The 25,109-nt window shown below is 53.4% G+C and overlaps 11 protein-coding genes and 1 non-coding gene across 12 annotated transcripts; 6 read left to right on the top strand and 6 right to left on the bottom strand.

Annotated features, from left to right (window-relative positions):
- Positions 1-264: 264 nt before the first annotated feature.
- Positions 265-1,769, top strand: LAESUDRAFT_74816 (uncharacterized protein). The gene is made up of 3 exons (XM_040911503.1): positions 265-1,120; positions 1,408-1,469; positions 1,522-1,769. Exons 1-3 carry the CDS (start codon positions 584-586, stop codon positions 1,556-1,558), a joined length of 636 nt encoding a protein of 211 aa, XP_040765826.1. The 5' UTR covers positions 265-583; the 3' UTR covers positions 1,559-1,769.
- Positions 1,770-1,850: 81 nt separating this feature from the next.
- Positions 1,851-1,947, top strand: LAESUDRAFT_t39. The gene has a single exon. It is a non-coding gene; the product is annotated as a tRNA-Asn (tRNA).
- A 278-nt stretch (positions 1,948-2,225) lies between these two features.
- On the top strand, positions 2,226-3,098 carry LAESUDRAFT_811581 (uncharacterized protein; the record flags this gene model as incomplete). The annotated part of the gene is made up of 6 exons (XM_040914323.1): positions 2,226-2,263; positions 2,337-2,432; positions 2,513-2,588; positions 2,647-2,866; positions 2,929-3,018; positions 3,073-3,098. 6 exons carry the CDS (start codon positions 2,226-2,228, stop codon positions 3,096-3,098), a joined length of 546 nt encoding a protein of 181 aa, XP_040765825.1.
- A 521-nt stretch (positions 3,099-3,619) lies between these two features.
- LAESUDRAFT_649616 (1-phosphatidylinositol-4,5-bisphosphate phosphodiesterase 1) lies at positions 3,620-6,984 on the bottom strand (the record flags this gene model as incomplete). Its single annotated transcript, XM_040904189.1, has 10 exons — positions 3,620-3,708; positions 3,765-4,188; positions 4,245-4,378; positions 4,438-4,863; positions 4,926-5,091; positions 5,153-5,445; positions 5,505-5,976; positions 6,036-6,206; positions 6,265-6,662; positions 6,723-6,984. 10 exons carry the CDS (start codon positions 6,982-6,984, stop codon positions 3,620-3,622), a joined length of 2,835 nt encoding a protein of 944 aa, XP_040765824.1.
- A 796-nt stretch (positions 6,985-7,780) lies between these two features.
- LAESUDRAFT_724072 (uncharacterized protein) lies at positions 7,781-9,860 on the bottom strand. The gene is made up of 9 exons (XM_040908543.1): positions 9,614-9,860; positions 9,418-9,539; positions 9,218-9,347; positions 8,785-9,162; positions 8,668-8,731; positions 8,586-8,618; positions 8,361-8,528; positions 8,250-8,306; positions 7,781-8,187 (listed from the first exon to the last, which is right to left on the bottom strand). The coding sequence occupies exons 1-9, from the start codon at positions 9,844-9,846 to the stop codon at positions 7,957-7,959; spliced, it is 1,416 nt and encodes a 471-aa protein (XP_040765823.1). The 5' UTR covers positions 9,847-9,860; the 3' UTR covers positions 7,781-7,956.
- A 156-nt stretch (positions 9,861-10,016) lies between these two features.
- LAESUDRAFT_724071 (glycoside hydrolase family 1 protein) lies at positions 10,017-13,109 on the bottom strand. The gene is made up of 17 exons (XM_040908542.1): positions 12,790-13,109; positions 12,389-12,696; positions 12,227-12,325; positions 12,135-12,172; positions 11,962-12,084; positions 11,741-11,877; positions 11,597-11,635; positions 11,499-11,509; positions 11,195-11,339; positions 11,020-11,100; positions 10,945-10,968; positions 10,844-10,884; positions 10,773-10,792; positions 10,559-10,719; positions 10,481-10,502; positions 10,340-10,433; positions 10,017-10,285 (listed from the first exon to the last, which is right to left on the bottom strand). Exons 1-17 carry the CDS (start codon positions 12,851-12,853, stop codon positions 10,172-10,174), a joined length of 1,521 nt encoding a protein of 506 aa, XP_040765822.1. The 5' UTR covers positions 12,854-13,109; the 3' UTR covers positions 10,017-10,171.
- A 650-nt stretch (positions 13,110-13,759) lies between these two features.
- Positions 13,760-15,637, top strand: LAESUDRAFT_724067 (oxidoreductase family protein). Its single transcript, XM_040908541.1, has 6 exons — positions 13,760-13,983; positions 14,063-14,589; positions 14,646-14,663; positions 14,726-14,740; positions 14,796-15,560; positions 15,619-15,637. Exons 1-5 carry the CDS (start codon positions 13,932-13,934, stop codon positions 15,330-15,332), a joined length of 1,149 nt encoding a protein of 382 aa, XP_040765821.1. The 5' UTR covers positions 13,760-13,931; the 3' UTR covers positions 15,333-15,560; positions 15,619-15,637.
- LAESUDRAFT_724066 (uncharacterized protein) lies at positions 15,105-17,464 on the bottom strand. The gene is made up of 7 exons (XM_040908540.1): positions 17,289-17,464; positions 16,721-17,210; positions 16,576-16,654; positions 16,183-16,525; positions 16,023-16,133; positions 15,619-15,973; positions 15,105-15,560 (listed from the first exon to the last, which is right to left on the bottom strand). Exons 1-7 carry the CDS (start codon positions 17,444-17,446, stop codon positions 15,486-15,488), a joined length of 1,611 nt encoding a protein of 536 aa, XP_040765820.1. The 5' UTR covers positions 17,447-17,464; the 3' UTR covers positions 15,105-15,485.
- A 51-nt stretch (positions 17,465-17,515) lies between these two features.
- LAESUDRAFT_724065 (uncharacterized protein) lies at positions 17,516-18,243 on the top strand. The gene is made up of 5 exons (XM_040908539.1): positions 17,516-17,582; positions 17,634-17,682; positions 17,776-17,882; positions 17,939-17,980; positions 18,037-18,243. The coding sequence occupies exons 1-5, from the start codon at positions 17,580-17,582 to the stop codon at positions 18,082-18,084; spliced, it is 249 nt and encodes an 82-aa protein (XP_040765819.1). The 5' UTR covers positions 17,516-17,579; the 3' UTR covers positions 18,085-18,243.
- A 65-nt stretch (positions 18,244-18,308) lies between these two features.
- Positions 18,309-20,713, bottom strand: LAESUDRAFT_724064 (uncharacterized protein). Its single transcript, XM_040908538.1, has 10 exons — positions 20,590-20,713; positions 19,984-20,541; positions 19,833-19,915; positions 19,557-19,685; positions 19,411-19,498; positions 19,147-19,219; positions 18,926-19,093; positions 18,820-18,864; positions 18,671-18,754; positions 18,309-18,610 (listed from the first exon to the last, which is right to left on the bottom strand). The coding sequence occupies exons 2-10, from the start codon at positions 20,510-20,512 to the stop codon at positions 18,529-18,531; spliced, it is 1,281 nt and encodes a 426-aa protein (XP_040765818.1). The 5' UTR covers positions 20,513-20,541; positions 20,590-20,713; the 3' UTR covers positions 18,309-18,528.
- A 417-nt stretch (positions 20,714-21,130) lies between these two features.
- On the bottom strand, positions 21,131-23,125 carry LAESUDRAFT_697524 (MFS general substrate transporter; the record flags this gene model as incomplete). Its single annotated transcript, XM_040906311.1, has 10 exons — positions 21,131-21,402; positions 21,462-21,609; positions 21,667-21,774; positions 21,832-21,911; positions 21,964-22,033; positions 22,094-22,236; positions 22,292-22,576; positions 22,634-22,696; positions 22,747-22,815; positions 22,876-23,125. The coding sequence occupies 10 exons, from the start codon at positions 23,123-23,125 to the stop codon at positions 21,131-21,133; spliced, it is 1,488 nt and encodes a 495-aa protein (XP_040765817.1).
- Positions 23,126-23,636: 511 nt separating this feature from the next.
- On the top strand, positions 23,637-25,050 carry LAESUDRAFT_757774 (Clavaminate synthase-like protein; the record flags this gene model as incomplete). Its single annotated transcript, XM_040912360.1, has 6 exons — positions 23,637-23,736; positions 23,788-24,066; positions 24,121-24,434; positions 24,485-24,526; positions 24,583-24,636; positions 24,694-25,050. The coding sequence occupies 6 exons, from the start codon at positions 23,637-23,639 to the stop codon at positions 25,048-25,050; spliced, it is 1,146 nt and encodes a 381-aa protein (XP_040765816.1).
- Positions 25,051-25,109: the final 59 nt, after the last annotated feature.

Here is a 25,109-nt window from a genome sequence, read left to right as displayed (position 1 = left end):
GGTAGTTCATTTGAATAATCGGACGCCGCTCCTAAACCAGATGCTAACTCATTCCCAGTCTCCATGGTTGATGGCCAGCTGTTTGAGCTGTTGGCGACTCTTGCAGACAGACTGCACAAGAAAACGGACCGGCCGTTTGGTGGCATCCAGGTAAGATTCTGATGTTTACTCATGCATCCGTTACCTAATGTCTGACACCCACAGCTCGTGATTACGGGCGACTTCTTCCAACTCCCGCCTGTGACAAAGTCTGGTGCAGAACCATTTTTTGCCTTTGAGTGCGAGGCGTGGAAACGATGCATTGAGCAGACCGTCATGCTCACCAAGGTCTACCGACAAACAGACAATCGTGAGTTGCTTGCATCCTCACGACCTCCGCCTTAGCTGACACCCTCCAGAATTTGTCTCCCTCCTGAATGAGCTTCGCCGCGGCACGATCTCGCCCTCCGCCCAGCGCACCTTCTCCTCCCTCTCTCGTCCCCTCCCGCCCACACCCACCGGCCTCCTGCCCACTGAACTGTACCCGCTCCGTGCGCAGGTCGACAGCGCCAACAATGGGCGCCTTGCGCGGCTGTCCGGGCCCATGCGCAAATATGCTGCGCGAGACTCGGGTAGCAACCCGCGGATGCTGGAACAAATGGTCGCCCCGGTTGAGCTTGTGCTCAAGTCGGATGCGCAGGTGATGCTCATCAAGAACGTCGATGAGCGCCTCGTGAATGGCTGCGTCGGGCGCGTGCTCGGGTTCTTCTCGACGGCGGCGTGCGGTGCGTCTGTGGGCATGGATGGTGTCCTGGGTGCGAGCACGGGGAAGAAGCCGAGGTCGTCGTCGCAGGAGTCGCTCACCAGCAACACAAAGGGCGGTGGATTCGTACGGAATGTGCAGGTGGGACCTGACGGGAGAACGCCGGTGGGACTTTGTGTTGAGCCTAAGGTGGAAAACAAAGAAAACCTCGCGGCCCCACCTGTGAGCCATGAGGTAAAGGGCAATACATCGGCGAAGCCTGCGTCAGCTGCGTCTCCCAGTAATGGGGGTATCAAGAACAAGAGCGTAGCAAAAGACGAAGAGCTATTCCCCCTCGTAGAGTTCCGCACCGCCCATGGAACAGAGATCGTCCTCATCGGAAGAGAAGAGTTCCGAGTCGAGAACAATGAGGGCAAGCTGCTTGCCCGACGTGTGCAGGTATGACCGTTTTCTGAATGGTCGGAGTGAGATGAGGACGGTTTATCAACCACCTTCTAGGTCCCCTTGATTCTCGCCTGGGCGATGTCGATACACAAGAGCCAAGGGCAGACCATTCAGCGTGTTAAGATAGACCTGGGCCGCGTCTTCGAGAAAGGTGAGGGTCAATTCCCCCTCGCTTGCAGCACATACTGACGCTTCCTTTGTGTTCGCAGGCCAAAGTTATGTCGCTCTCTCCCGTGCTGCCTCTCTTGATGGTCTGCAGGTTGTCGGCTTTGATCCGAAGAAGGTAATGAGCAGTGTGAAGTACCTCCCAGATGGCTGCTAAATTGAGCGATTAGGTCAAGGCGCATCCGAGAGTCGTTGAATGGAGTTTGACTCTCGAGAAATTGGCCGAGAAGCAGGAAGCGTCTGACACCTCTGCAAAGCAGTAGGAATGGACTGGACATCGACTTTTTTATTGACTAACTTACTCGTTAGTATCCTAGACTGTACTCTTAGGAAGTCAATCAAATAATCCGCTAGGCTGTAGCCAGTGATGTATTATTTATCCATTCGAGCTCGTCTCCCTTGGAGATATACTTTTGTCCCCCCATGAGGGGTGGAATATTATTGATTTGTTGATAATTGTGGATATAATATTACTATTTGCTATGTGTAAAGTGATTAGTGCCCCATGGCTGAGTTGGTTACAGCGTCCGACTGTTATTATTCAATCGGTAATTTCTTAAATCGGAAGGTCGTGAGTTCGAGCCTCACTGGGGCAGCATTTTATTTTGCTTGGTGTCAACTTTGTCTTTTTCAGGCTGGTTGTTGTAATTCGCCTGGATTTAGGTGGCAAGACGAACGATTTTCGGCACTGGCAGCTGAGCCATTGAACGAGATGGCACCCTCCATCCGGAACATGGAGTCTGAGAGCGCCTCGTGTTGCCTCCGACCCTATTCCGCTCACGCTGTAACTCTCTTGTTTTGACTCAGACTCAGGATTGCACTGTTCAGACCCCAACTCTCCCCTTACAGACTTGCATATCCGATATCTTTGAGAATGTCATCATCAAAGGGCAATCCCGCTGCCACGCCCAAGTGCGCTTGAGAGGCATTCTTGTCGAGCGTGGATCAGCTCACAGCGCCCCGCCTCCCTCGTGTCGGATTGTAGGTATCTGAATGACTTCAGCAAGGCGTTGGCCAATGAAGTGCGCATACTCCTGGCGGAAGTAGGCAAGTTGCGTGATGAGCGAAGGGCGTTGCAATAGTGCGTTCATCCGATCCTCTTTACACTCACGCTAATCTCAGCTCATTCCACGAAAATCGATCCCACATCGTGTCCATCAGTGAAATAGCTGAGCTTATGAGTGTCAAGTCAAAGCATGGCGCGGGTGGGGAGTATACTGCCGATTGGAGACCAGCGGTGAGTGTCCTGAGCTCGATCGCGTCTCATCCCGCTAATCCCGCCATTTCATCTATAGCCCTCACCTGAAGAGCCTCCTCGTATGCCCTCCCCTGCACCGCCGCCGCCTTCAAGTGTTCTTGGTGACGGTCCTGCCCGTCCGGCATGGCGTGTAGTAAATGTGCGACAGGAACGCCGCCAGAAGGCCAAGGCAAAAGCCCTGGGTCCGCCTCCGTCCGCGCCACCGCCCGCACCTGCACCTCCGACTCCGAATCTACCTGCATGGGCGCAGTGGAAGCGTGTGTGACTGACTACTGATTGTCTGCTAATATTCTAATACCGCTTTGCCACTGGATCTTAGCAAATGCCTTATTGTCACCACAGCCGATGGTTGGTACCTCTGCTTCTCCACTGCCGGAGCATGCTGCACCACCTCGTATGGGGCTCTTTGGTACGTCCCCCTCGCACTGGTAGGCAATTGCTCTCATTGGTTCCGTGAACGCAGGACCTCCGTCTCCCCCTCCGAAGTGACGGCTTGTTCATGAGATAGTCCACTATGTATGACGCCTGTCGATCTGATCACCTTCTATACTCTCTATGCGTGCTATCACCATCGATCGCTCTTCTTGATTTCCTCTCTTGCTACCACACTCGTCATATCGTCACTGTATACCGCTTGGCCGCCTGTATAAATTGCACTATACCATCTGGAGCGATGTACACGTTGTTCGTTATGCTGTTTCCTTGGGCTTATATGCTTAAGTGATGGAGTTTAGGGTCTGATACATGATATGAAGGGAGCACTTGATGTATGTATGTTTATATCTGCAGATGATTGCGTGTGAGATGCGAAAGTGAATTGAGGATGGAGATGAGAGATAACGTCAAATGTGTTAGTGAGGAGAGCAGTGGAATGAGTCGGCGAATCCAAAGCCAGATGATACATGGATGTGGAATATAATTAGTGAAGATGTTAAAAATCGCGAGGATAGGATAATGCGAAGGTACAGATGCAGAAGCGAGAAACCAAGTCACTCTGCCATCAGTCGAGATCAACGATCGCGGATCTCAAGTCTGACGAAGAGCGTAGAGAACAGATATTGCGACAGCTGGGCATCGTGAAGCGGAAGGTGGCGATATCCTGAAAAACAACCATGGTTAAATCCTGAAGGAAATTGATCACGAGAAGTGTCGCACCCATATTGAGGCTCCCCAAGCTGGCGCAATACACCGCAAGTGGCTCGTCCTCTAGCGCACCATCATGCATCACCGCAAACCGTACGAATACCAAATCGCGCATATCGCCAACGAGGTCGAACGGCAGACTGAGGTGCTGCTCCCAGACAGGATTGAACCCGTTGTTCCTGATCACGCCTGTGCGGCAGGTGACCGTCCGTGCGGAGATCGCTGCAGGCTGCGAGGTGCTCGCAGATGCGGAAGACGGCACGTCGCGCGAGGGAGATTGGGGCCGAGAGGCAGCAGAGCCTTGAGACTGATAGGGGGCGTGTGTCCAGTCGGGGACGTGCACTGATACCTCCACAAACGGATCGAGGGTGGACCGGTCCACGATCTCCCGACCCAAACTGTCTTTCTGTCGCGGGAGCTGTTGTGCAGAAATGATCTGAACGAAGTAAGCTGCGTCAATATTGCTTCAACGAGCTCGATTCTGGCACGCACCGTGACTTCAAGAGAATAGTTCGTTCGCTTGCTCAGTAGTTGCTTGTCCGCATTTCGCAAGGCCAGAGGTTTCAACACGTATCCCGCACGACCGTTGCGCTGGAACATCGCACGATTGATCATATATCCCAAATCTACCAGGTTAAGCATCAGTCATGCACGCAAGAAACTGCTCAGCAGCTGGCCAACACACCAAAAGTCTGCCAGTTGATCGCTACCAACTGCGCACCAGCAGACCAGTACCGATGCGGCTCAAAGTTCGTCGAGCCAATCCGCGTGCCCTTAGGATAGATCCTCACAAGATGCGTGCGGTTGTGTTTGATCAGGTCCATCATGCCCTGGCGCATCATCCGGTTCGCCGTCTTCTCTGACAGCGAGAACATGTGCTCCGGCGCGTAGATCTCCTTCTTATTCAGCCCGCGACACTTCACGCCGACGGTGTACACCAGCAATGCAACGAGCGCGAATGACATCTTCACCTTCTGCGCCGGCTGGCGGGGCATGGACATGTCGAGGACATCACCCTGTGGCGAGAGAGACAGCGCTCGAGTCAGTTCCCGGCGAGGTGACCGCACGCGGCCTAGGACGTTGCGCGCCTTGCGGAACTCGGACTTCAGGTCTGTGTAGGCGAGTCAGATCTCTATCTTCAGTGCAAGATGGCAGTATGCGTGAGCAAAGCACCTTTGATGACGTCCGCCTCATTCTCTCGTGCCGTTCGCCGTCCTTGCTTGAGTTCATCCCCTGGGTCCATGTCGGAAGCAGAGGTGTCTGTAGATGAGGATTCGGTATCCACGACCACCTCTTTCTCTTGCAACGCGTCGCTTTCGGAGACATACAGATTCTTCGCCTGTGCAAACGGAAACCAACGTGTCAAGGAAAGTGAATGGTAAAATTCATTCCGAGCGCACCTTGAGCAGCACCCGACCCTTCAGGTCTTCTGGGCTCGGCAGCACATCAACCCGCGGTCGTCCGTCAATAGGAGCATTAATGAGTGCATCCCCAAACTCCTTGCGCATGATGCTGGCGATCATGTCTTGCTGGTGCAAGGAACAATGTATCTCGGCGGAGATGACGATCGGGTAGGGAGACGAGACGAACGCATACTTGTTAATAGCAGCACACGTATCGCGTAGAGCAACCTTAGTGGTAAGCGTCCTGCCGTGATAGATCACTGGTTCGACGTCTCCGTCATAGATATCAACTACAATGATGAGTCAATCAGTGCCTGCGGATATTTGCACCCGGCAATTCAGTACTGACGTTCAACGCTCCTACAGCTGTGCAAGAGTGCTCGAATGTAGCCCTCGATGGTGCTCTCTCCGACAAGTTGATGCCCTACTAAATACGTGTTGTGAGAGGACGAGACATAGTACTCAGGTAGGGGGCGCGTCATGTCGTGATAGATCTTCCCGTGTTGGTCCACAAATGCCGAGTTGTCAGTAGACAGCAGGAAGGTGGTGAAGCCCTTGAGAGTCATCGCGGCAGTCTCGACGGTCAAGAAAGATGTCGAGCTGGTAGAATATGTAGGGGCGATCGAGGAGGGAGGCGAATATCCGTCGGCTTCTGGTGATGTCGTCGAAAGTGCGTTGATCTCTGTCTGAGACGAAGACTGCACGCCAAGATCGAGTATATCCTGCTGCGGAGATGAAGGTGCGGAAGAATATCCTACTGTAAATGAAGACGAGGCGTAACGGAGGAATATGCGTTGTAGCTCCGCCTCGCTTTGATCAAACTAAAATGTGCGCAGTTGATAACTCTGGTTCGAGGAAAGCTGCATCGGTAAGAACCCACCTTCTGCGAGGTACGCATGAATCGCTCGAAGGCTTCGAAGGTGATCGCACCTCCACCGTCCGATGCTAGCCTCCAGTAGAGACTATCGACCTCTGGACGCGCCTTCAGTGCCTTCACGAAGCGCTGAAAGTCGGAAAAATCAAGATATCCTCTGTTGTGGGTGTCGGCTTGCTATTCCCCGTATCGTAGTCAACATACACATGTCGCACATGAGACAACAAGTGTATACCTTGAAGCGTATCATCAAGTCCTCTCTCGATGGGCTGATATTCAGTCGCCTGCACATGCGCTCGACTTCCTCAAAGTCAAGTTTATTGTCTGCACCTTCAGCAACCTCGCCAGCTGCACTGCGCCAAAACTGCTTCTCCCAGACAGCCTGACGAATGTCGGCGTGGCCGAGGCCGCTCATCAATTTCTGCCTGATGGCATAGAGCCGGCGCAGGGTGATGTCCCACATTTGAAAGACGTCACGCGTGCCTGCAATTAAATGCAGCGTCTTGTACCTCCCATCGAGCACGTAGACAATCGTGAGCCACCGGTCCTCGAACGACGGCGATAGCTGAAACTGCTCGCGATAGTAGCGCGCGTCGGCGCCTTCTCGAAGCTCCTTTATGTTCTCAATAGGGACTGCGTAATATCGCGCATCAGCACAAGCTATCCGATCCGCACAAGAAGCTCGCCACGTACTGATCCTGTGTTTCTTTGATTCCCAAACGATCTGGCCCTGGTCCGGATCGAGCTTGAAGATGTACCGTTTCTGCTTCTTCGCCGAGACTTTGAGCATCGGCACGCCCTGTTGCAACAATTGCGGCACCACAACGTCCAGCATGGACGAGTCCTGCGCCACTGGCGAAGCGGGCTCTTCCTTCGTAGGCTGTTCTGCGGTGGACGAAGCACATCGCTGCTCAACGGTAAGAACAGTCGGGTCCGGTTCGGGTGACGCGCTCATTGCAGGCACGAGCTGGGGTGCTGCAGGTGTTCTGTCTTCAATAGCCACAGGCCACACAGGCTCGCTGTTGCTATGGAATACCGACGGCCGCACCGAACGCACCTCGGAAGCCCACTGTTCTGAATCCCTGCCTCCGCCAACGGACAATCCCGACAGAGAGGTCTCCGGCGCCATCGCCCAAGGTCCATCCGCCGTACTTGGGCCTCTGGACGCAGAACGATAGCGCTTGAAGCTGCGCGCACGGGCAATCTGAGCAGATGCGTCCTTCACTCCTTGCAGCTTGCGCAGGATAGAACCCCCAATGCCTATACAGTTATCAGGACTGAGCGCGTATCGAGGAAAAGGGATTCCTGACTTGAATTGCTCTCGGCATCAGCAGCGGCCTGTGTACGCCCGCGTGCAGGAGGCGAAGGCACTTCCGTTTGTTTGACCTCGAAACTGCCCGCTGCTAAGGATGTCGTCGAACGGTACTGCATGCGCTACTGGCTCTCGGCCGTGAAAGGGAGATAGCTTCACTTCAGGGCGCCAGGCATCCGTTTAGAGGCAACGACTGTTTGTCGGATCCCCGCAGCTAGGATGTGATTGCCGCCGTGCTAGCAGCGCTTTCAATGCGGTGTTGACCCTATCAACACAGGATGTCGATGACAGAAGTGAATGCAGCGAGAAGTGAGATGAAACGAGGGGCAGGTTATGTGTTGGCCATCTTTCGTGATGGTTCGGCTGATCGAAGCGGTGCGCCACAACGTACTCGAAAGATCCTTGGGGAGAATCACTAAGAATGTCTCGCTCAACGAACGAAGGACGCAACATGCACTTAACGGGCCTGATAATACTGTGCACTACTTTACAATACATACGGAGAGCTAGCCCTATCGCATAGTCTGACACAAGTGTGCGCCGTCATCAACGACAGCGTTACAGCCACCTCCAACACATCTAATCAAAAAGAAACACAACAGAGAAAGCTTGAGGCTAGCACTTGATGAAGTTGCCCACGATTAAAGTGGGGATACCATAAGGATCCCTGCGAATGGTAAATGAGAAGCAACAGCTGATAAATCCTTCTTCGTTCGGGAGTGTCTGCTTGTTTTTGCCCTTTGCAGGAGTCGATGATCCAGAGGAAGGCAGGAGCGGCTTATAACGAAGAACGCAGGAAGTGAGAACAGCTTTCTGATTCGAGTCGAATGCTACGTTGCCATATTTCTGAATAATCGTAGACGCAAACGTGAGAGTCTGGCAGCGTAAGTAACGATGCTGACGCGCACCTCCCAGTAATTAACGGCGGAGTCCTCAGCCATAAGTTCATATATGCACAAGCGACCCTGCATAAGCATCCTTCAAGCGCCACTCTCAAACCAAACGACAACAGAACTCACGTCACGCAGCATGAACCCATCTACACCGACCAGCTCGGCAAATTCTCGATTGGCCTTGTAGATTTCCCCTGTGCGGCGCCACAAGCAAGCCGGGATAGCCATCGCAGAGAAGACTCTGTCATAGTCTAGCAATAGTCGCTCAAATGCTTCCTCGATGAACACGAGATCCTATACAGGTCGTCAGCTTCGAATATAATGACACGCCTCATCAACATATATGCCTACAATATCTGTCAAAGATTCCGATTGAGCGATCGCCTATACCAGCAAGGTTAGAGCAGGAAAATGACCGAAGCCGGAATCTCACTCTGAATTTCGGCCGGAGGACCGACAGTGGCTGCAGAATTTTTTGTTTCGATTCAAGCGAGACACTGGCCAACCAGTGATCAGCTAGGAATCACTAACTCATTGATAGGTAACGCACTTCCTGTCCATCCAGCGGGATAAACGCGCGTAGCCCTTGACGTAATTATAGGGCTTTAACAGGCCTGCTTCGTATTTACTCCGGATGACCATGTTGAGACGTTCGTTACGGGAGCCGGAGGCCTGGTCAGCAGCCGTGAGGAAGAACTTCTCCGTCTTCGTGGCCGCGGGGAGGACGACAGGGGCTGGCTCCTCTGGTGGTTTCTCTGGCGCAGGAGGAGCAGCATCGGTAGAGCCAGACGGCTGCGAAGAGGGGATGTATGGGTTGTCTACACCCAGCGATACTGAACTCGTGTAGGGAGTCGGGGACATCAGACTGGGCGCGACAGCAGTAGGTTGATTGAAAAATGAACTCTCGTCTAGCGATTCGAGGAAGTCGCTATGCGAGGCACATTTCAGTCCCCGCGAGTGGTGTGACGATAGTGATGACGTACGAGAGAACAGAGAACTCGTTGAGGGCCTCTGGTTGATACAGGAACGCGCCCTGCGCCATGCTCATGCCCAGTCCGGGCCAGGCCGGGTTCAGTGTCGGGGGCATCGTCGACGAGCCGTACTGCGACGTCCCTGAGAATATCATGATTGGGCAAAGATTGTCAAGCGCTCATCGCGATGGCTTGGAACAAAAGCAGCTTGCCAGGTAACGCTCTTGCGACCTCGACCGGGGGGTTCTGTATCGCGCTGCTCGCAGTGGGGGTTTTGTCCTTAGTGGAGGAGCGCCGTTCGTCGTGACAAAGGTGCCCTATCTCGCGTTTGATGCTGCAGGCGGGTAGGCGGCGGCTAAGTACCTGGACCCGTGCCTCCACCAGCATAGCATGGGCTGGTTAACTCACCAACGTTGACATGGGCGGCCTTCATCACAGGTCATATGGCTGCGACGACAGTAGAGGCAGGCATGATTGACCTTTCGGCGTTTTGGGCCCTTTTTCTTTTTCCCGGGGCCGTCGCTTTCGTGTTCGCCGTTCGTGCTGCCCTCGAGGTGATGCTGGAGGACAGAGTCGGTTGCGGCAGAATCAGGAGGGGTGGCATTATCGGCGTGGCCCGGATCGTTCGCAAAGCTAGACATGGTACGAAGTCGGGAGTGCTCGGCGTGAGCTACTAAGGCGTTCGATTATACAAGCCAGAGGACCTCTACGGCACTTTGACCCCGATCACCCCTCTGCACGCACTCCTACTGGTCACCACGCTAGCCGCCTTGTCCCTGGCCCTCCTCGTCGGTGATAGGTGCGGCGGACTTCGGTCAACGCGGTTACAGCGTAAATAACAGCGATGTTCGGCGATATAATTTACAGGGTGCATATACGGAGATAGGGAAGAGGAGGGGAGTTCTCATTGACCGTCGATATCAGCACATTCCAAGAACGGGGTTCATCAACGGTGGCCATTGACCATCAAGCCATCACGGCGTGCACGAGATGCGCATCAGCGGCGCGGAGGCCGCTCGCAGCAACAGGTATACCCTCAACTTCTGTAGGACCATCCTTCTCGATATTCTCCTTGAACCACTGAGAAATACGGTTAGCGTTTTAGAAGAAACAAGTTTATATATAAGAATTTACCTGGCATATAAAGCGTGCCGAGTCCTTGGGATAGCGATTCTGTGTCTCATAGTCAACATAAGTGACACCGAAGCGCGTCAGGTACCCGTCCGCCCTATTCAAGCATCAGCACTGCACGGGTCATTTCCATGGTCGAGTCACCATTCAAAGTTGTCTAAAAGACCTATGAATAAAGTCAGATTAAGCAGATGACCTTTTGAGATTGCACCGAACACCTACTCCACGCAAAATATCCTCGGACATCAACGCCGTCCTCTATAGCGGCAGCCAACAGCGATGCTGTCGTTCCACGGAAGTACTGCACTCGATCATGATCCGAGAGCGCCTCCTCAACCGGTTTGGTGTTCTCATCCTTCACGGCAAATCCATTCTCCGTGCAGCTGCAGGGATCAGTCAGAGGCTGCAACTTGTACAACCCGGAAGTGATACGCACTAGATGGGCGTTCGGTAGCGCTGCGAGACACGTTAAATTAGGGTATGAGATGTAAGCTAAAACACACCTACGTTCCAGATGTAGGACAGCAATTGGCGGAAACCTTGCGGATCTGTGCGGACGCCAGGCAAGAACATGAGATCGAGATATAAACAGCTTGCGTAGCACTCACAATCCTGGAGCCATGAACAGTGTGCTAGACAATCTGTCAGCAGCAAGACCACCATTCATATTACCCTTAACCCACCCTGGGTGCCGAGCTGCGTTCCATCGGGCCTCGTAAACGTATATTTGACATTCCCCTGGAACTCATTGTCCCCACCCGCGACTGCGTAATACAATTCGTTAGTCAGTACATGCCATATGACCCCCCTTCTCTCCGCCCGTCCACGAATATACCAAGAGACAAATAATGCACTCACTGCAGAGATTCGTCGTGTACGTGTTCATCCCGTAAAAGTCCGACGACCCGAGCACGACGGACAACTCCGTGGGCGTGAGCTCGGGCAGCCGCTCGCCCAGCATCTCCTTGAGATACTCCGGGTAATGCCCGAGATAGACTGGGTCCTGTGCAGATGACACATGCGGAGAGATTGTGTGGAGAAGAGTAGATTAGCGTCCCGACGTCGGATGATCGACAGCCATGAGGAAGATACCCATGTCGTATCGACAGATGGGAAACAGCAATGGGTGCGCTCGAGGAAGAGGTTGGGAGAAGAGACTTACGGCGAACCAGCCTGATAGCGATACAAGATTCGTGGATGATATGCGAATTTGAGAATTGTCAATGGAAGCCGAAAAGTGAAGCAACGCAGGACACGTACCGATCGCAGCATCCATGGCTTGTTGTGCGGCCGCGATATCTGCAGCAACGAGCAACTCGTCAGTAACGTCGCACACGGCCCGTCCGCTCAACCCGTGCGACCCGGCAACACTATCTGCCCGCCAGCACAATACGAACAACTCACTCTCCGAACTATCATCGTAGGGCAATGTCCAGTCTCCGTTCAGCGTGATGCCAATCTGGCCGCCCTGGCTTGGCTTGAAATCCTCGCGATACAGTTTCACCGCGTGCGCATGTGCGAGAAGCAGGTTGTGCCCGACACTAAGTTGGGAGGAAGGTCAGATGTGAGGGAACCTCATGGACAGGAACGAGGGCGAGAAGACGAGAAGGAGAGTTCGAACGTACATCCATGGCTCGCGGGATGAGTCTCCCTCGGCGCTGCGCGTGCGATCGCTGCTGCGGCCAGGGGCAAAGACACCACGGCCGTATCCATGGACAGCGATGCACCACGGTTCGTTGAAGGTGAGCCTGAGTGACATTCAGCATAGATTCCAGCTCGTTGTGAAATGCGTATTTACCAGTATTTGACGCGGTCACCGAACCGTTGGAAACATATCTGGACATTGCGCGATTCAGGGGAGGATCCTTTCAGAAGGACCGGGATGCAGACCTTTGCATAGTTAACGTAATCTTGCACGACTTCGCCCTTATTCAACCAACCACCGTAGCGATCGTGCAATTCCTGGGGTAAATCCCAATGGTGGAGTGTCTAACGAAAGAAACTCAAGCAGTCAGCACACTGACATAACGATGCGCCATTCCTAAGACATACGACAAATGGCACAATGCCCTTTGCGAGAAGAGCGTCAATCAGATTTGAATAAAACTGTATTCCCTTCTCGTTGACGGGGTCTTTTCGCCCTCCAAGGGGAATAATCCGGGACCACGAAATGGAAAACCGGTATGCTTTTACACCGTAGGATACCAGCAGATCAAGGTCTTCCTTCCAAAGGCGATACGAGTCAGTCGCCAAGTCCCCATTCTTGCCGTCTAGCGTCTTGCCAGGCGTCCGAGCAAAATCATCCCAGATGGACTTGCCGCGTCCATCAACATCCGTCGAGCCTTCAATTTGGAAGCTAGCTACGTGATGTCGAGCGATGCCGCGTCAGTAAGAAAGAGCTGAGGGACCGGCAGTTGACCATGGTCGTCTGCAGCAAACAGACCTGGTCCTACCTGTAGCAAAGCCCCACAGGAAATCCTTGGATAACTTGCGCGAAATAGCACTTGGGGAAGACATGGTGGCGGGTAGGATTCAACAGGTCGTACAGTTATCGTGCCGCATCAACGGTGTTTTATATAGCTGCAACAGCTGAGATGCCGATGCAATCTCTTCCCCCTCGGCAATACCGACGACAGCGACCCGAGATTAGTCCGTCGAGAGCATGTCCGAGGAGTGGATGGAGTTTAGCCTTGCCTACTTGACAAATGAAAGCGAGTGAGGACCTTTTCGACCTGGGAAAGTGCACGGAGCAAAGCACAAGAATGGTTCCATTGCGTCTCTTCGGTTCCGGCGCAGAAATATGTGACAGGGCTTCGGTGGCATCTGCATGTTCTTGTGCGCTAGCATCCGCCCGTTCTCCGCAACATAGACACAGTGCAAGCAATCCGCTGGGACAAACTCACCCATACGCAATATGTTTACGATCCCTGCAGCTATTGACTGTGTTTGCAATTGTCGCAGCAGAAGGAATGACTTCATCGCGCCAAAAGGCAGAACATCACGTCCAGCCGAATGCGTCTCGGTTGTAAAATGCGCGCTCTATCTCATTCTGTTGTGAAGTCACACAGTCAATATGGATCAAAAAACATTCAGCAAGAATGCATAGAGATGGCCGACACACAAAATGTGTGCGACGGCCACCTACCGAAACGATTCCGAATCTTTAAGCGCCAATCCGCAGCGTGCCGTCTCGTCTGTGATGCAGAGTCGAACCTGCCTTCTTCGATGCATCGGTACCCGTGCATTGCAGGGAATCCTCGCACCTGATACCTTGACACTCACTTGATCGTCCTCTGTCTGCGCTTGCTGTTTGCTGCAGCTGCCTGCACCAATAGAGCTTACTGGCCTCGGAATGGCGTGCCGAGTATCCGCCTGAACGAGATGCGACGCCACCGCTGACAAAGGCCGGCATCAATGTAATCAGCCCAATGCTCCCGAAGAACCCCCGCGGGTGTCAGACATTGCCAAAGCTAGTCACGGTTCACTGCTCACGGGGCCCCGAGAATGTCGTTATAGAGGGTCTGCTTCTGCATAACTTGCTGTCCGACCGCGGTCCATACGCATACCTCACATTGGACCCACTTGCGGCCCCATCATGGCCCCTGTTGGGATCGCCATCCTTGGCTCAGGAATTTTCGCCAGAGAGGGTGAGCCTCGGGCAGCTGCCTCAAATTGAAATCCCAGCCTGCGCTAACCACTTACGGTTCATCGTGTGCGCATGATCAGCTCATCTCCCGGCCATCGCGACCATCGGCCCCTCGTTTGTCGACCTCAAGGCGGTCTACTCGCGCTCTGAGAAGAGCGCAGCAGAGCTTGCCAGAGAGGCACAATCCACGCTCAAGCTCTCTTCTAAACCCGACGTGTACTTCGACGCCGATTCCTCTCGCAATCTCGACACGTTGCTCGCTCGCCCTGACATCACCGCTGTGATTGTCGTTCTCCCAATCACCATACAGCCCAGCATTGTTCTAAAGGCACTCGGCGCAGGCAAACATGTGATCAGCGAGAAACCAGTTGCGCCGGACGTCGGTTCAGGGCTAAAACTGATCGCGGAGTACGAGACCAAGTATAAGCCGAAGGGACTCGTTTGGCGGGTGGCTGAAAACATCGAGACGGAGACCGGATATCACATCGCTGCAAAAGCTATTAGGGACGGGAAAATCGGACGAGTCAAAATCTACAACGCACGGGTTGTGAACTACATCGACAAAAACTCGAAGTGGTATAACACTCCCTGGAGAACGATTCCAGACGTAAGCAGCACTACGATCAGCCGATTACTCCTACTCACTTTGGGGTGGATGCGCAGTATCAAGGAGGCTTCTTGGTGAATAATCCCGCTTAAGGCTGAAGGAACTTCACTGACCGAGGTTTCTTCCACCAACGTAGCTAGACGGCGGTGTGGTATGTATCTTCCCTCATCGTAAAGCGCACCTCGGACTTAAATGCCGCCTGATAGCACACCATTGCTGCCCTGCGTGTCCTCCTCCCCAGCCCGATCAAGACTGTCTCCGGCTTCGCCTCACTCACTAAGTCCTACCTCGCACCGCACGACACCATCAACGCTGCCGTGCGCTCCGCAGATGGCTCGCATGGACTGGTCGAGCTCACCTGGGGTGCACCGACTGCTTCGCGCTCCAATCTGGCTTTCAGCGGCATTACGGTCACCGGAGCCGACGGCTGGCTCTCCGTCAACCAGGTCAAGGTCGTCGACGGGAGCCATCCTGTCGAAGGCATTCGCACAACGGTCCACATCGCTAAGCGCGATGAGGATGGGCGTGACCTTGGCGAGGTAGAGGAGATCTTGGACCGGACGATGGACGGCGTGCCGAAGGAGCTCGAGGGGTTCGTCAACGCGATTCGGGGAGATGACAATGGTCTCGGAAACCCGCAGGGCGCGTTGAAGGATGTGGCATTCATCCAAGCAGGGCTTAACAGCAATGGCCGTCCGGTTGATATTGACGTACTGATGCGCAGTGACGTAAGTTCAGTATAGAGCAAGGGATTATGATCTTGTACGTTAGACAAGCATCAGATCTCGGATCCAGCCCAGTCTGCTGTCTGTATGCAATGTTCCGCTCTTGATCATGTCATGCGGTTTATCTGCCGATGGTTCTGCTACTGCAAGTCATCAATAGGGTATGTGTCATTACCGAAAGCGATCATCATAGTTCGAGTATATAATGGCAGAGAACGCCGACATCTCCCTGACATTCGCCAAATGCTTCGCAAAACCATCATCAGCAATCAAGGTATGATATAATCGGGACACACGGACTCACATCCACAAGCTCATTCGGCAGCCCCTCCAGCGCCAGATGACACCACCTTGCCAAGCCAGGGAGCATCGCCGCCAGCCGTTCACGCATCTCCTCGTCGCGCTCGTCCAGCCCACTCTCCGACGCCGCGCTGTGGAATACATGCTTCCGCAGCCCGTCGAAGAGCACCTCCGTCGCACGGTCAAGGCACACCTCCAGCACGCGCTGGAACGATGCAGATTGTAGGTGTATGCGTGTCTCAGCAAGAAGTGCGTCGAAGTGTGGGTCGGCGGTGCCGGCAAGCCGGGACGGGATCCCGCCTTGGATGAGAACGTGGGTGAGGGTCTCGGACGTTGGCGGAAGGAGGGTTGAAAGGAAACTGTGAAGGTCGACATGAGATGAAGAAACGTGTACGTAAGGGGACGCACTCTATACGTCGCTCGCGCCCCTCGAACGTCACTTCATACTCTACCCTGCGCCGGACATCGCTCACGAGCCGGAACAAGTCCTGAATCGTGAACTTTGTCTTCAGTGACACCCTGCTCTGCGTCAAGGAGTTTACTCAAATCAGGAAACTGCAAGTCTCACCCCTCAAAGACCTCTTCGACACCTCGCCTGACCCGCTCGCCCACGTCCTTCCACCCTACATGCAGAATCCACCAGCTGAGCGTAAGGTACTTGCGCTCCGTCTCCTCGCTAATGATCTCGTCCTCATCCTCATCCACGTCCTCATTTTCCTCTGACAACGCCTCTTCCACACCGGCTAGTAGCATGGACACGTCCTGCTGCACCCGCTCCCGCCGCCGCTCTTCCCGCTCCGCCTGTACGACAGACTGAATGTACTTCAAGCGACCGAGGATGTTGAGCTGAATATGAGTGAAGATAGATAGTAGCGTAATGGAGTAGATGATGGTTAGTGTCCGGGTGAATGCTGCATTCCATGGTTCAGAGCATTGTCGCCCGCACGATGAAGCTACTGACTGAGTATTTTGACCTCCTTCCATAGATCTGCCTTGCTTCTAGTGACTGGGTTCACAATCTCAGATCTAGCACTCCCTGGCTGAGACTAGAAGATGAGCATAGGCGTTGCAAATGGCAATGTCACATGATTGTAGTCGACACTTACCGACCACAGAATATCCTGCGCAACGCTCGAACCAGATGTCGTGCTCGAAGAGACCATAGATTCGGACAAGTCCGCCTCTTGTCTCGAGTCCGGTGACTTGCTCGACCTGGAATTGGAGATAGGCGACACCAGTTCTGCAGACGCCTGGGAGACTTGAAGTGAATGGTCTATCCAGCTCGAAGATGAAGAGAGCTCTGAAGGCGAGCCATTCTCGTGCGCGGAGGATATGACAGACAGTGACCCATTCTCCGAGCGGTCGTCATGTGCTGGCTTCAGTAGCAACTCCATGCTCGATGCCAAGCTCGATTCCGATGGTGGTGCTGGAGGTTGCAGCTCTATATGGGGCCTTGTCGCCTTCGAATATGATTGCAGCTCGTAGGTGACGCCTTCGACGTCCATGCCCTCGAGGATGTACTTGCCAAGCGTCGGAAGCAGCGCCATAATGGTGAAGTCGACGTCTTGCTGATTCTGCTCAAACCTCCTTCGGAGGCTACCATCAATTCATGGGAAAGCTGTGCGTCAATTATCCTGGTTGCTGCATGGTTATAGGCATTCGATGTGGACATACTTCTCCCTCGCCATCCTGTCCTGCATCAACCTGTCGCGGACATCCTCGAGCCGTCCGAGGACGTATTGTCCCAGCAAATATGCGCCCCCAATGTATCCTGCAGCACGATTTATACCTCTACGACGGACATGGAAGTAGTTGGCGACAGAATGCAGCATGGTGAAAGCAAGAGGGACTCGAGGCAGACGCGCCGTCGCGCCTCAGGCCCGAGCAAGCCACGTGGTGCTCGCATTACCGCACGCCGTGCTCCGCGGCCTGTACTCAGTTCCATTTACCACACGACTTGTCTCAATGGTGAGCAAACTGCACTATCGTTTTACGATCAGCTTCACCAGAAGAACGTAGGGAGGACAACCAAGGTATCCGTACCCAAAGACGGTGTGGTCGCCAGCCGGTGCGTTTCATGCATTCGGGTGGATTCAAGGGTTACTGTCGCTGACCGGAATCCTTGCAATCCTTCTCTGTCTCATACCTTCTGCATCTTTAGGTGGCTGGTGGGTTCAGCCATCCAATTGGAAAACCAATACCGCATTTGCCTTTGCTGGGATCCTGATCGTCACATACGGAGTATGGAACTTGAGTGCAGACAAGGAGGTGCGTGAAGATGTCATCCATGCCACGATTCCGTGTTTACTATTTCCTCTTTTCAGTGGAGATACATACAGCCAACTCGTCCCATTCCATCGATGCTGGTAGGTCCCACACATCCCCTCTCCGTGCAGGTTCCGATGTTCACTGCATGTCACAGTGGGCAAAGCAGTACAGAGATCAGGAAAAGAAAGTAACGGAAAGTTGAGCCTTGGGCTATCTCTTATAGGGAAGATCCATCCTTCAGAAGAATTGCTCTTGTATCCTATGAGGTTGCCCTGCGAGCAACTGTTTGCATTCCACTCGACCCTGTGTTCGTCTTGTAAAAGACGTGTTCTTTTGAAACATGATTCAATATCTTGCGCGATAATGCTCGATTCGCATGTGTTTGGAAGAAAGCTTTCACTTGCTTCGACATCCGACGCTCCTCACGAGTAGCTGCGGGACTTTGATTCAATCCGCTACGTGAATCGGCCGCTCTTCGCAACATCGCAAGACGACACATTGTACAGCCTAGAAGCTCAACGCCAGATAGGTACGTATGTTACAACAGACGATATTACATGCAACAACAAGTATGCAAGACAACCATGAAACCCCACGCATAATAGCTAAATGGACACGGCCTCAACAAGGGACTCACAACGACTTCTCAGTCGTCCTCGCTGCTAGATCCGCCTCCTTCGCCAGATTGCGAATCATCTGCATCTTGTATGGTCATCATATCGTTCAAACTATATCACAGGATCTATCATAAGAAGCTGTCGTAGATAAGTAACCTGTCACCAGCTCACCAATGCACGAACGGCTGGACGATCTTGATAACCTTGCAAAGCGTCTCCTTGAAGTCTGGCTCGAGAACCTCGCTATCCATGAATCTGCGACCGTATAGCAGTGCATCAGCAGAGTGATCTCGGATTCGCGGAAGCTGAGCTAATCTCACCGATATATAACAGCAAAGGACCGACACTTCAGCAGATCGATGTCCCTATTAAGCGTCATATCATACGTGAGAAATTATTGGCGCAGAGAGCTGTTCGTCAATTTACTTGTGCGTTTTCTCAATTCCCTTCGGTGCGACCTTCAGCTCGTCCTGCATCCCAAAAATGTTTTGCCTCTCTCCTCGCGGATGCGGCCGAGGCTCGCCGAAGTAGCGAACGAACTCAGGCGAGGAGATTAGGCTGCGAAGGCGTGTTGATGAGCGCAGAATGTTGCTCCTATGCATATCTGATCAGTTGGAGGAACAGAGACGCGTAGTTACGAGGCAAACCTTATAGTAGCCAGTTCGTTTTTGCCTGGACACCACGTCCCAGCAGCGATCAGGCTTTCGCCTCCTGGTTCAACTAGATAACCGTGTCGTAATCTGAGTCGCACTCATATCGTATTATGGGACGTACTGGCGCTGTCATGACATTCGATAGCAATAAGCAATCGCTCAACTGCGGAGGTCTAAAGTGCTTATACTTACACATGATCTGTTACAGTACATTGAAGTTTAGCGAACCGTTTGGCTATCAAACAAGTGCATAGTTACAGCCCGCAAAGATGCCTTTCCTCCCGCTCCTCGAGAAACTTGCAGTCAGTCCTGTCTTGTACGGTGTCTTGTCGTTGCTAAATCGGATCTATGTACACGGTGAACGCGCGTGAGATTGCATCGCAGGAGAGTACATCATGACCCACATCGCGATAGATGCGATGAATGACATCCTTCGGCGGGAGATGAGGTATCTGTGGATCAACTTCGATGAGTAATGGCGTGAACTCGTCGACGAAATCCTTCCACTCTTTCTCTGCGAGGCGATAGACAGGCTCTAAGCAGATATGAGCGAATGAACCGTGAATGGTTGATAGGGCCTGGAGGCGTACCGTGCAGCTTGAACCTATAATAGGGTCCCACAGGTTCATAGTAAGCATTTGCGCAACAGTATGGCAGAAGGGACCATCAGGAGAATGAACGTACCATTCCCGATCATTGCACTCTGGCTTCTGGAGCTGAGCGAGGAAATTTAGCGTGTTTGTGGATATTTGGCCAGGAGGCACTACATTTAAGGTTCATCAACTTTGGTTCAGAAAGAGGGAGCTGCGGCGAAAGGATCGGAAAGCATACCTCGTCCAGTTTTTGGAGCTTTCACTACCACGCCGACCACCTCTTGCCCTTCCTTCAGATCCAGTCCATCTTCCTCATCTTCACTCTCATGTCTCGCCTTCATCCTCCGCTTCCTCGGTGAGGCCTTCTGAGACTTAGGAGAGCGTTTGTTAACCAATGACTTCGACGCTCGCTTCCGCTTCCTTGATGGGCCATCTGAATCCTCGTCAAGCGCATCACTGTCCAGCTCAGTTTCATCTTCGTCCTCATCTTGTTTCTCGTAATACGTGACATTCTTCTTCTTCCTCGAGGAGGAATCCTTCTTCCCTGACATTACTTCCGTGCCCTTCTGCTTTCCCGTCTTCCGGTTCCGTTTGGCTTTTCCATCATCCGAGCCGTCGTCACTTGCACTGGTCGCCTCCTCATTCTGGTCTATATCTGACTCCATTTCTGAACGGTGTGACTGAGACAGGCTGGGCCCCTGCTTCTTCGTTGTGCTCATATTCGAGGACTTCCGAGCGGGCGAAGCCGTGGTGCGTGCAGGTGGCATTCGGTTTGTTGCTTCCTGGCAGTAACGCTCTAGGAAAGTAAGCTCTGGCTGATACTCAGGAAAAGGACAGATCCCACGAGCTATTCGGAGCGTTGGATATATGTGGGTCTCGAGACCTGCAGGCGCGAGAGACTAGGAGGGCAGAAGATAATCAAGGAGGGCAGAGGATGATCAAGGCCCGCAGAGTAAGAGTTGAACAAGACTCCGCTCGCCACATGAATTGCCTCCGATCCTGATCGGGCGCATCAATAGTTCCCAAATAAGCAAACGCGACGGCCATCAACGCGCCGCGTTCATGGCCAATTTGATATCTGATCGATCCCCTTCCTCATTTCAGCTGTGCGTGATGCGCACGAAGATATGTCGAAAATAGGCTCAATGCAGTACCAGACGATATTCGCAACAACACAGTCACGGAAATCAACGTCGGACGAAAGGCCGCAGTCCTGAATCTAACGCCAACTTTCGGCCAACTTTACCTGTAAGTAACCTTCTACATGTCTACATGTTCTACGTACAGTCAAACCCAGAAATGCTCAACGAGCGACTAACGTAAGGGAAGTATCACAAGTCGTCTAACGTCGTGGCTAATACAGCGAACGATCTCGTTCGGTTTTCTCATTGTACAGCTTTTGACGTGTCGTCCTCCGGGAATTTCTCATCAAATTCGTCGACGTCCAGCTCGCGCAAGTTCGGTTTGCTGACCCCAATCGTGCGTACGACGAACCATCCGGGGATCAGCGCGAGGCCCCAGAGCCCGAAGTTAATCGCAGACGCGCCGGTCATGATGAGCGACGTCGAGTTAATGCCGTACGAGACGGCCTGCGCCGCGCTCTCCGTCCCGCGCAACAACGCCGCTATCCGGATGATGTCGCGCGGGTGCTCGACGACTGGTAAATGAAATACAGTGAGTGTTTCTGCGTGTGATACGGATGGTGCTGTGACTCACGGCTCCCCACAACCCAGAACATGAACAGATAATTCATCTGGAAGCCCATCGTGATGACGAGGTAGAGAACGAAGCCGCGTGCGAAGCCCGGCGAAGCCCAGTCGATCGTCTGCCAGTCGGGCGATCGCTTGCCGCGCACGTAATCTTGCTGTTGGGGATGTGAGTGTTCCGTTGGCTCCACGTCATGAACAACGGGGGCTTCTACCTGGATAATTTGGCTGTAGATCCACCATCCGCCCTGCAAAGACAGAACGATGACGTAAGTCCAGCGTGCGCGGAGCTTCTTGGACCAGCGCTGGTTGTCAAGCAGATGCTTTTGATGAAACACGTTAGTGTCATCAAAAGAATGGTTGGGAAGAAAGAAACGTACGCCTTCCACCAGGCCGACGATCATGCACAGGATCGCGCTGCAGAACGATCCGAGTGCGCGAGAGCGAACGCTGAAGTAATCTATACGGTGCTCAGAATCGTGAAGGAGAGCGAGAAGAGAGACGAAACGCACCAACAAAATACGTTCCCGTGAACGACTCCGAGAAGACCGTTTGCCAAATGAGCGGGATGAGCAGTAGGAACTAGGGACGGACGACAGTGGTTAAGCAAGCTATGAATAGCTGATGAATACGGCACAGTACCTTTGGGCTCAGGAACATCGCCCACGTCGCCTTCATCTCGACAGCGAAGTTCGTGCCGATGTACAGCTCGACCGGGGTGCGATCCTTCCTCTGGACTTTATTGGGCGACGAGATCAGAGCTCCGATGAACGGGCCGCATGCCTCTGTCAAATGTGCGTGAGTGCGTTGTGAGTCAAAGCATCATTTCAAAGAGCTTACGCAGAGCAATGAAGACGATGTAGACCTTCGGTGAGATCGATCCCGCCTCCGAGCGGTGCGCGTTGATGCCGAGGTTGATCGCGCCTCCGAGTACTTGCCCAGCTACGCGGTAGCAGAGCCAGTACCCGAGCGCCTTCCCCCTGCGTGCGGGCTCTGGGTACGAGAGCGCGATCGCGCCTTCGATCATCCAGAAGAGCCCAGCACAAATGCCACACCATGCCGCTCCGAAGAGAACAAGCCATTTAGTGCCGTAGACATTGTTCGTGTACAGGCCGGCGGCGAATACTGAAGAAGCCGAAATGAGCTCGGAAGGAAAGAGATGGTAATGAGAACATTATTAACCGCAGTACCCCGCAGTGCCAAACATCAGAGTAATTCTCACGCCGAAGGCATTCACGAATGCGCCTTTTACAACGGTTAGCAGTTGGGAAGTATGAACGGATAATACAACTCACTTCCCAACCAACAGCTCAAAACCATGAGACAGAACGTCAATGCGTTCGCAGCGTTAATCAGGTGCGGGGCTACAAAAATAGTACATCCGGTCAGTGTGAGAGGCTTCAGAGAACATGCAGAGCACTTACAAGCAGCCCCGCCCGCGCCCAGGGAATTCATTGCACCCCACAGGCCCGGAGCCGAAAAGTTACAGAGACCGAGGATCGTCATATTGAAGAAGACCGAATGGTACCATTTCGGCTCGAAGTCGAGCAACCCAGGCTTGGCTGCTTCGTGGTCTGCGTCCTGAGGCAACGAACGGATCGAGCGGGAGTCTTCGAGAGCGTGCTTCTCAAGCGATGCGTTGTCCGTTTCCGCGGTCTTCGGTGTGGACGACATGGCGATCGCGAAGTACTGTGCCGAGCTCAGTGAAGTCCGTTGCTCCCAGGGACGCAAGCACGGTGGCCAGACGCGCTAGAGCCACCTTTTAAGTGGCCTTAAACCCGCATGGTGCGAACCAGATGGTAGGTGGTGTGCCTACAGGTCTCTGCCGAAGCGGATTAGTCGCTTCGCAATCCAATCACATCATCGCTTCTTGCTTCTTTAGGCGGGCGTCGCGTCGTGCTCAGACGCGTCTCGGTCACGTGGTGCGCGTCTGCCCTGACCCCTTCCGGGTGCTGCAATCTTGCCCAGACATCGCGCCCGCGCCCCAGAACACATTCAGGTCCGTCGGGATCGACTCAATGATTTTACCCGCCATTGCTCGGGTTTGCGATGCGCATTGCATGCTTTTTCGCGAATATCCATCAGCGCCCAGACAAATGGTGCAATCCGACGCGTTGCTTGCGAACGGCTCCACTGAGGTTCTTATAGCGAGGTTCCTGTGCCTCGTTTCGACGGTATCTGCACCATGTCGTCTATCGCTATTCAGACTCAGACTACTTCTCCGGACTCCACCGGAGCACTTCGCCTCAAGCCCTGGAACAAGCCTCCGCCTAGCACTGCTGATGGTGCGCCCTCCATTCTCGCATGTATCGTTTGCGCTGCTTACACTTTCATAGTCGAGTATGCGAACATCGAGACAGTTGACCTCTCTCTCTGGGACAAACCCGGAGGCAAGGCCGAACTCGCGGCGACCGTTGGTCGCGCACTCACCCGTGACGGGTTCTTCTATGTGATCAATCACACCTTTTCTCAGGAAGAGGTTGATCGTATCTTCAGCATTGGACAAGTGCCTTTCGATGAGGTCCCTGATGACGAGAAGCACAAGTACGAGGCGAAGATCAAGGAGAAGGGGACCTTCCGAGGCTACAAGCTCCCGTCATTCTGGGAGATCGAGAGTACGCCAATACTAGCATTTATGTTAACGCATCTCTAATTTCTCAATATTGTAGACGGTGTTCGTGACAGGATCGAGCATTACAATTTTTACAACGAGCGTGGCTCCGTTGGCTCCCCCGACGAGCACCCCACCGCTCTACGTCCGTTCCTCCCAGAAATCACAGCCTTCCTTGCGCGAAGCCGCGAGCAAATTTTGCGGCGCATCCTCGCGCTCATTTCCCTGCATCTTCAGCTTCCGGACGAAGACTACCTTTGGCGGTTGCACAAAGCTCCGGATGGTCGTGAGGGCCGTGACTTGTTCCGCTTCATGGTTTATGACCCGCTGCAGGAGGAGGAAGCGAAGCAGACCAACGGAGTGTATCTGAAGGTTGGTGTATCTTATATGCGGAAGCCTGGCGATTTCAACGAGTTTGGCAGGGTCACACCGACTTCAATACTATTTCTATTCTTTTCTCTCAGGTGAGTATACTATATGCACGCGTGTGAACACTCAAAGGATCTCATACCTGCTTCAGCCGATCACGTCTCTTCAAATCCTTATGCCGAACGGAGAATGGGCATATGCGAAGGTGCGCTTCCGTTGAATCTATAAGTTGGAAATTTGTCGCTGATGTTACGTGCCACAGCACCGCCCTAACGGTCTGGTCGTCAACATCGGCGACCAGCTCTCTCTTCTTTCCGGCGGAGTCCTTCGGGCGACGGTCCATCGCGTCGTCCGACCGCCTGAGGATCAGGTTTCCCTTCGCCGTCTCGGTGTCTTCCACTTCGCTCACGCCATCGATGACACTCCTCTCCTGCCTCTGTATGACTCGCCTATCATTCGCGAAAAGGGTGTGAACATATTCAAGGACAAGGATCACGTTCCCACTGCAGCAGAATGGGAAAGTGCGCGCATCGCCAGTTACGGGGTGGTGGAGTTGAAGAAGGGACAGAAGTGGGATACGGAGGTCATTGCAGGCGTTGAAGTCAAGCACTACAAGTGATCCTTTTCCTGCTGTGTGCGGAACCGGCTGAGCTTGCGAGTGCAGCCCCGGCGTCCGCC

The sequence above is a fragment of the Laetiporus sulphureus genome (genome assembly GCF_001632365.1).
Source record: "Laetiporus sulphureus 93-53 unplaced genomic scaffold LAESUscaffold_12, whole genome shotgun sequence".
NCBI lineage: Eukaryota > Fungi > Basidiomycota > Agaricomycetes > Polyporales > Laetiporaceae > Laetiporus > Laetiporus sulphureus.
This window is presented reverse-complemented; position numbering and strand designations above follow the sequence as displayed.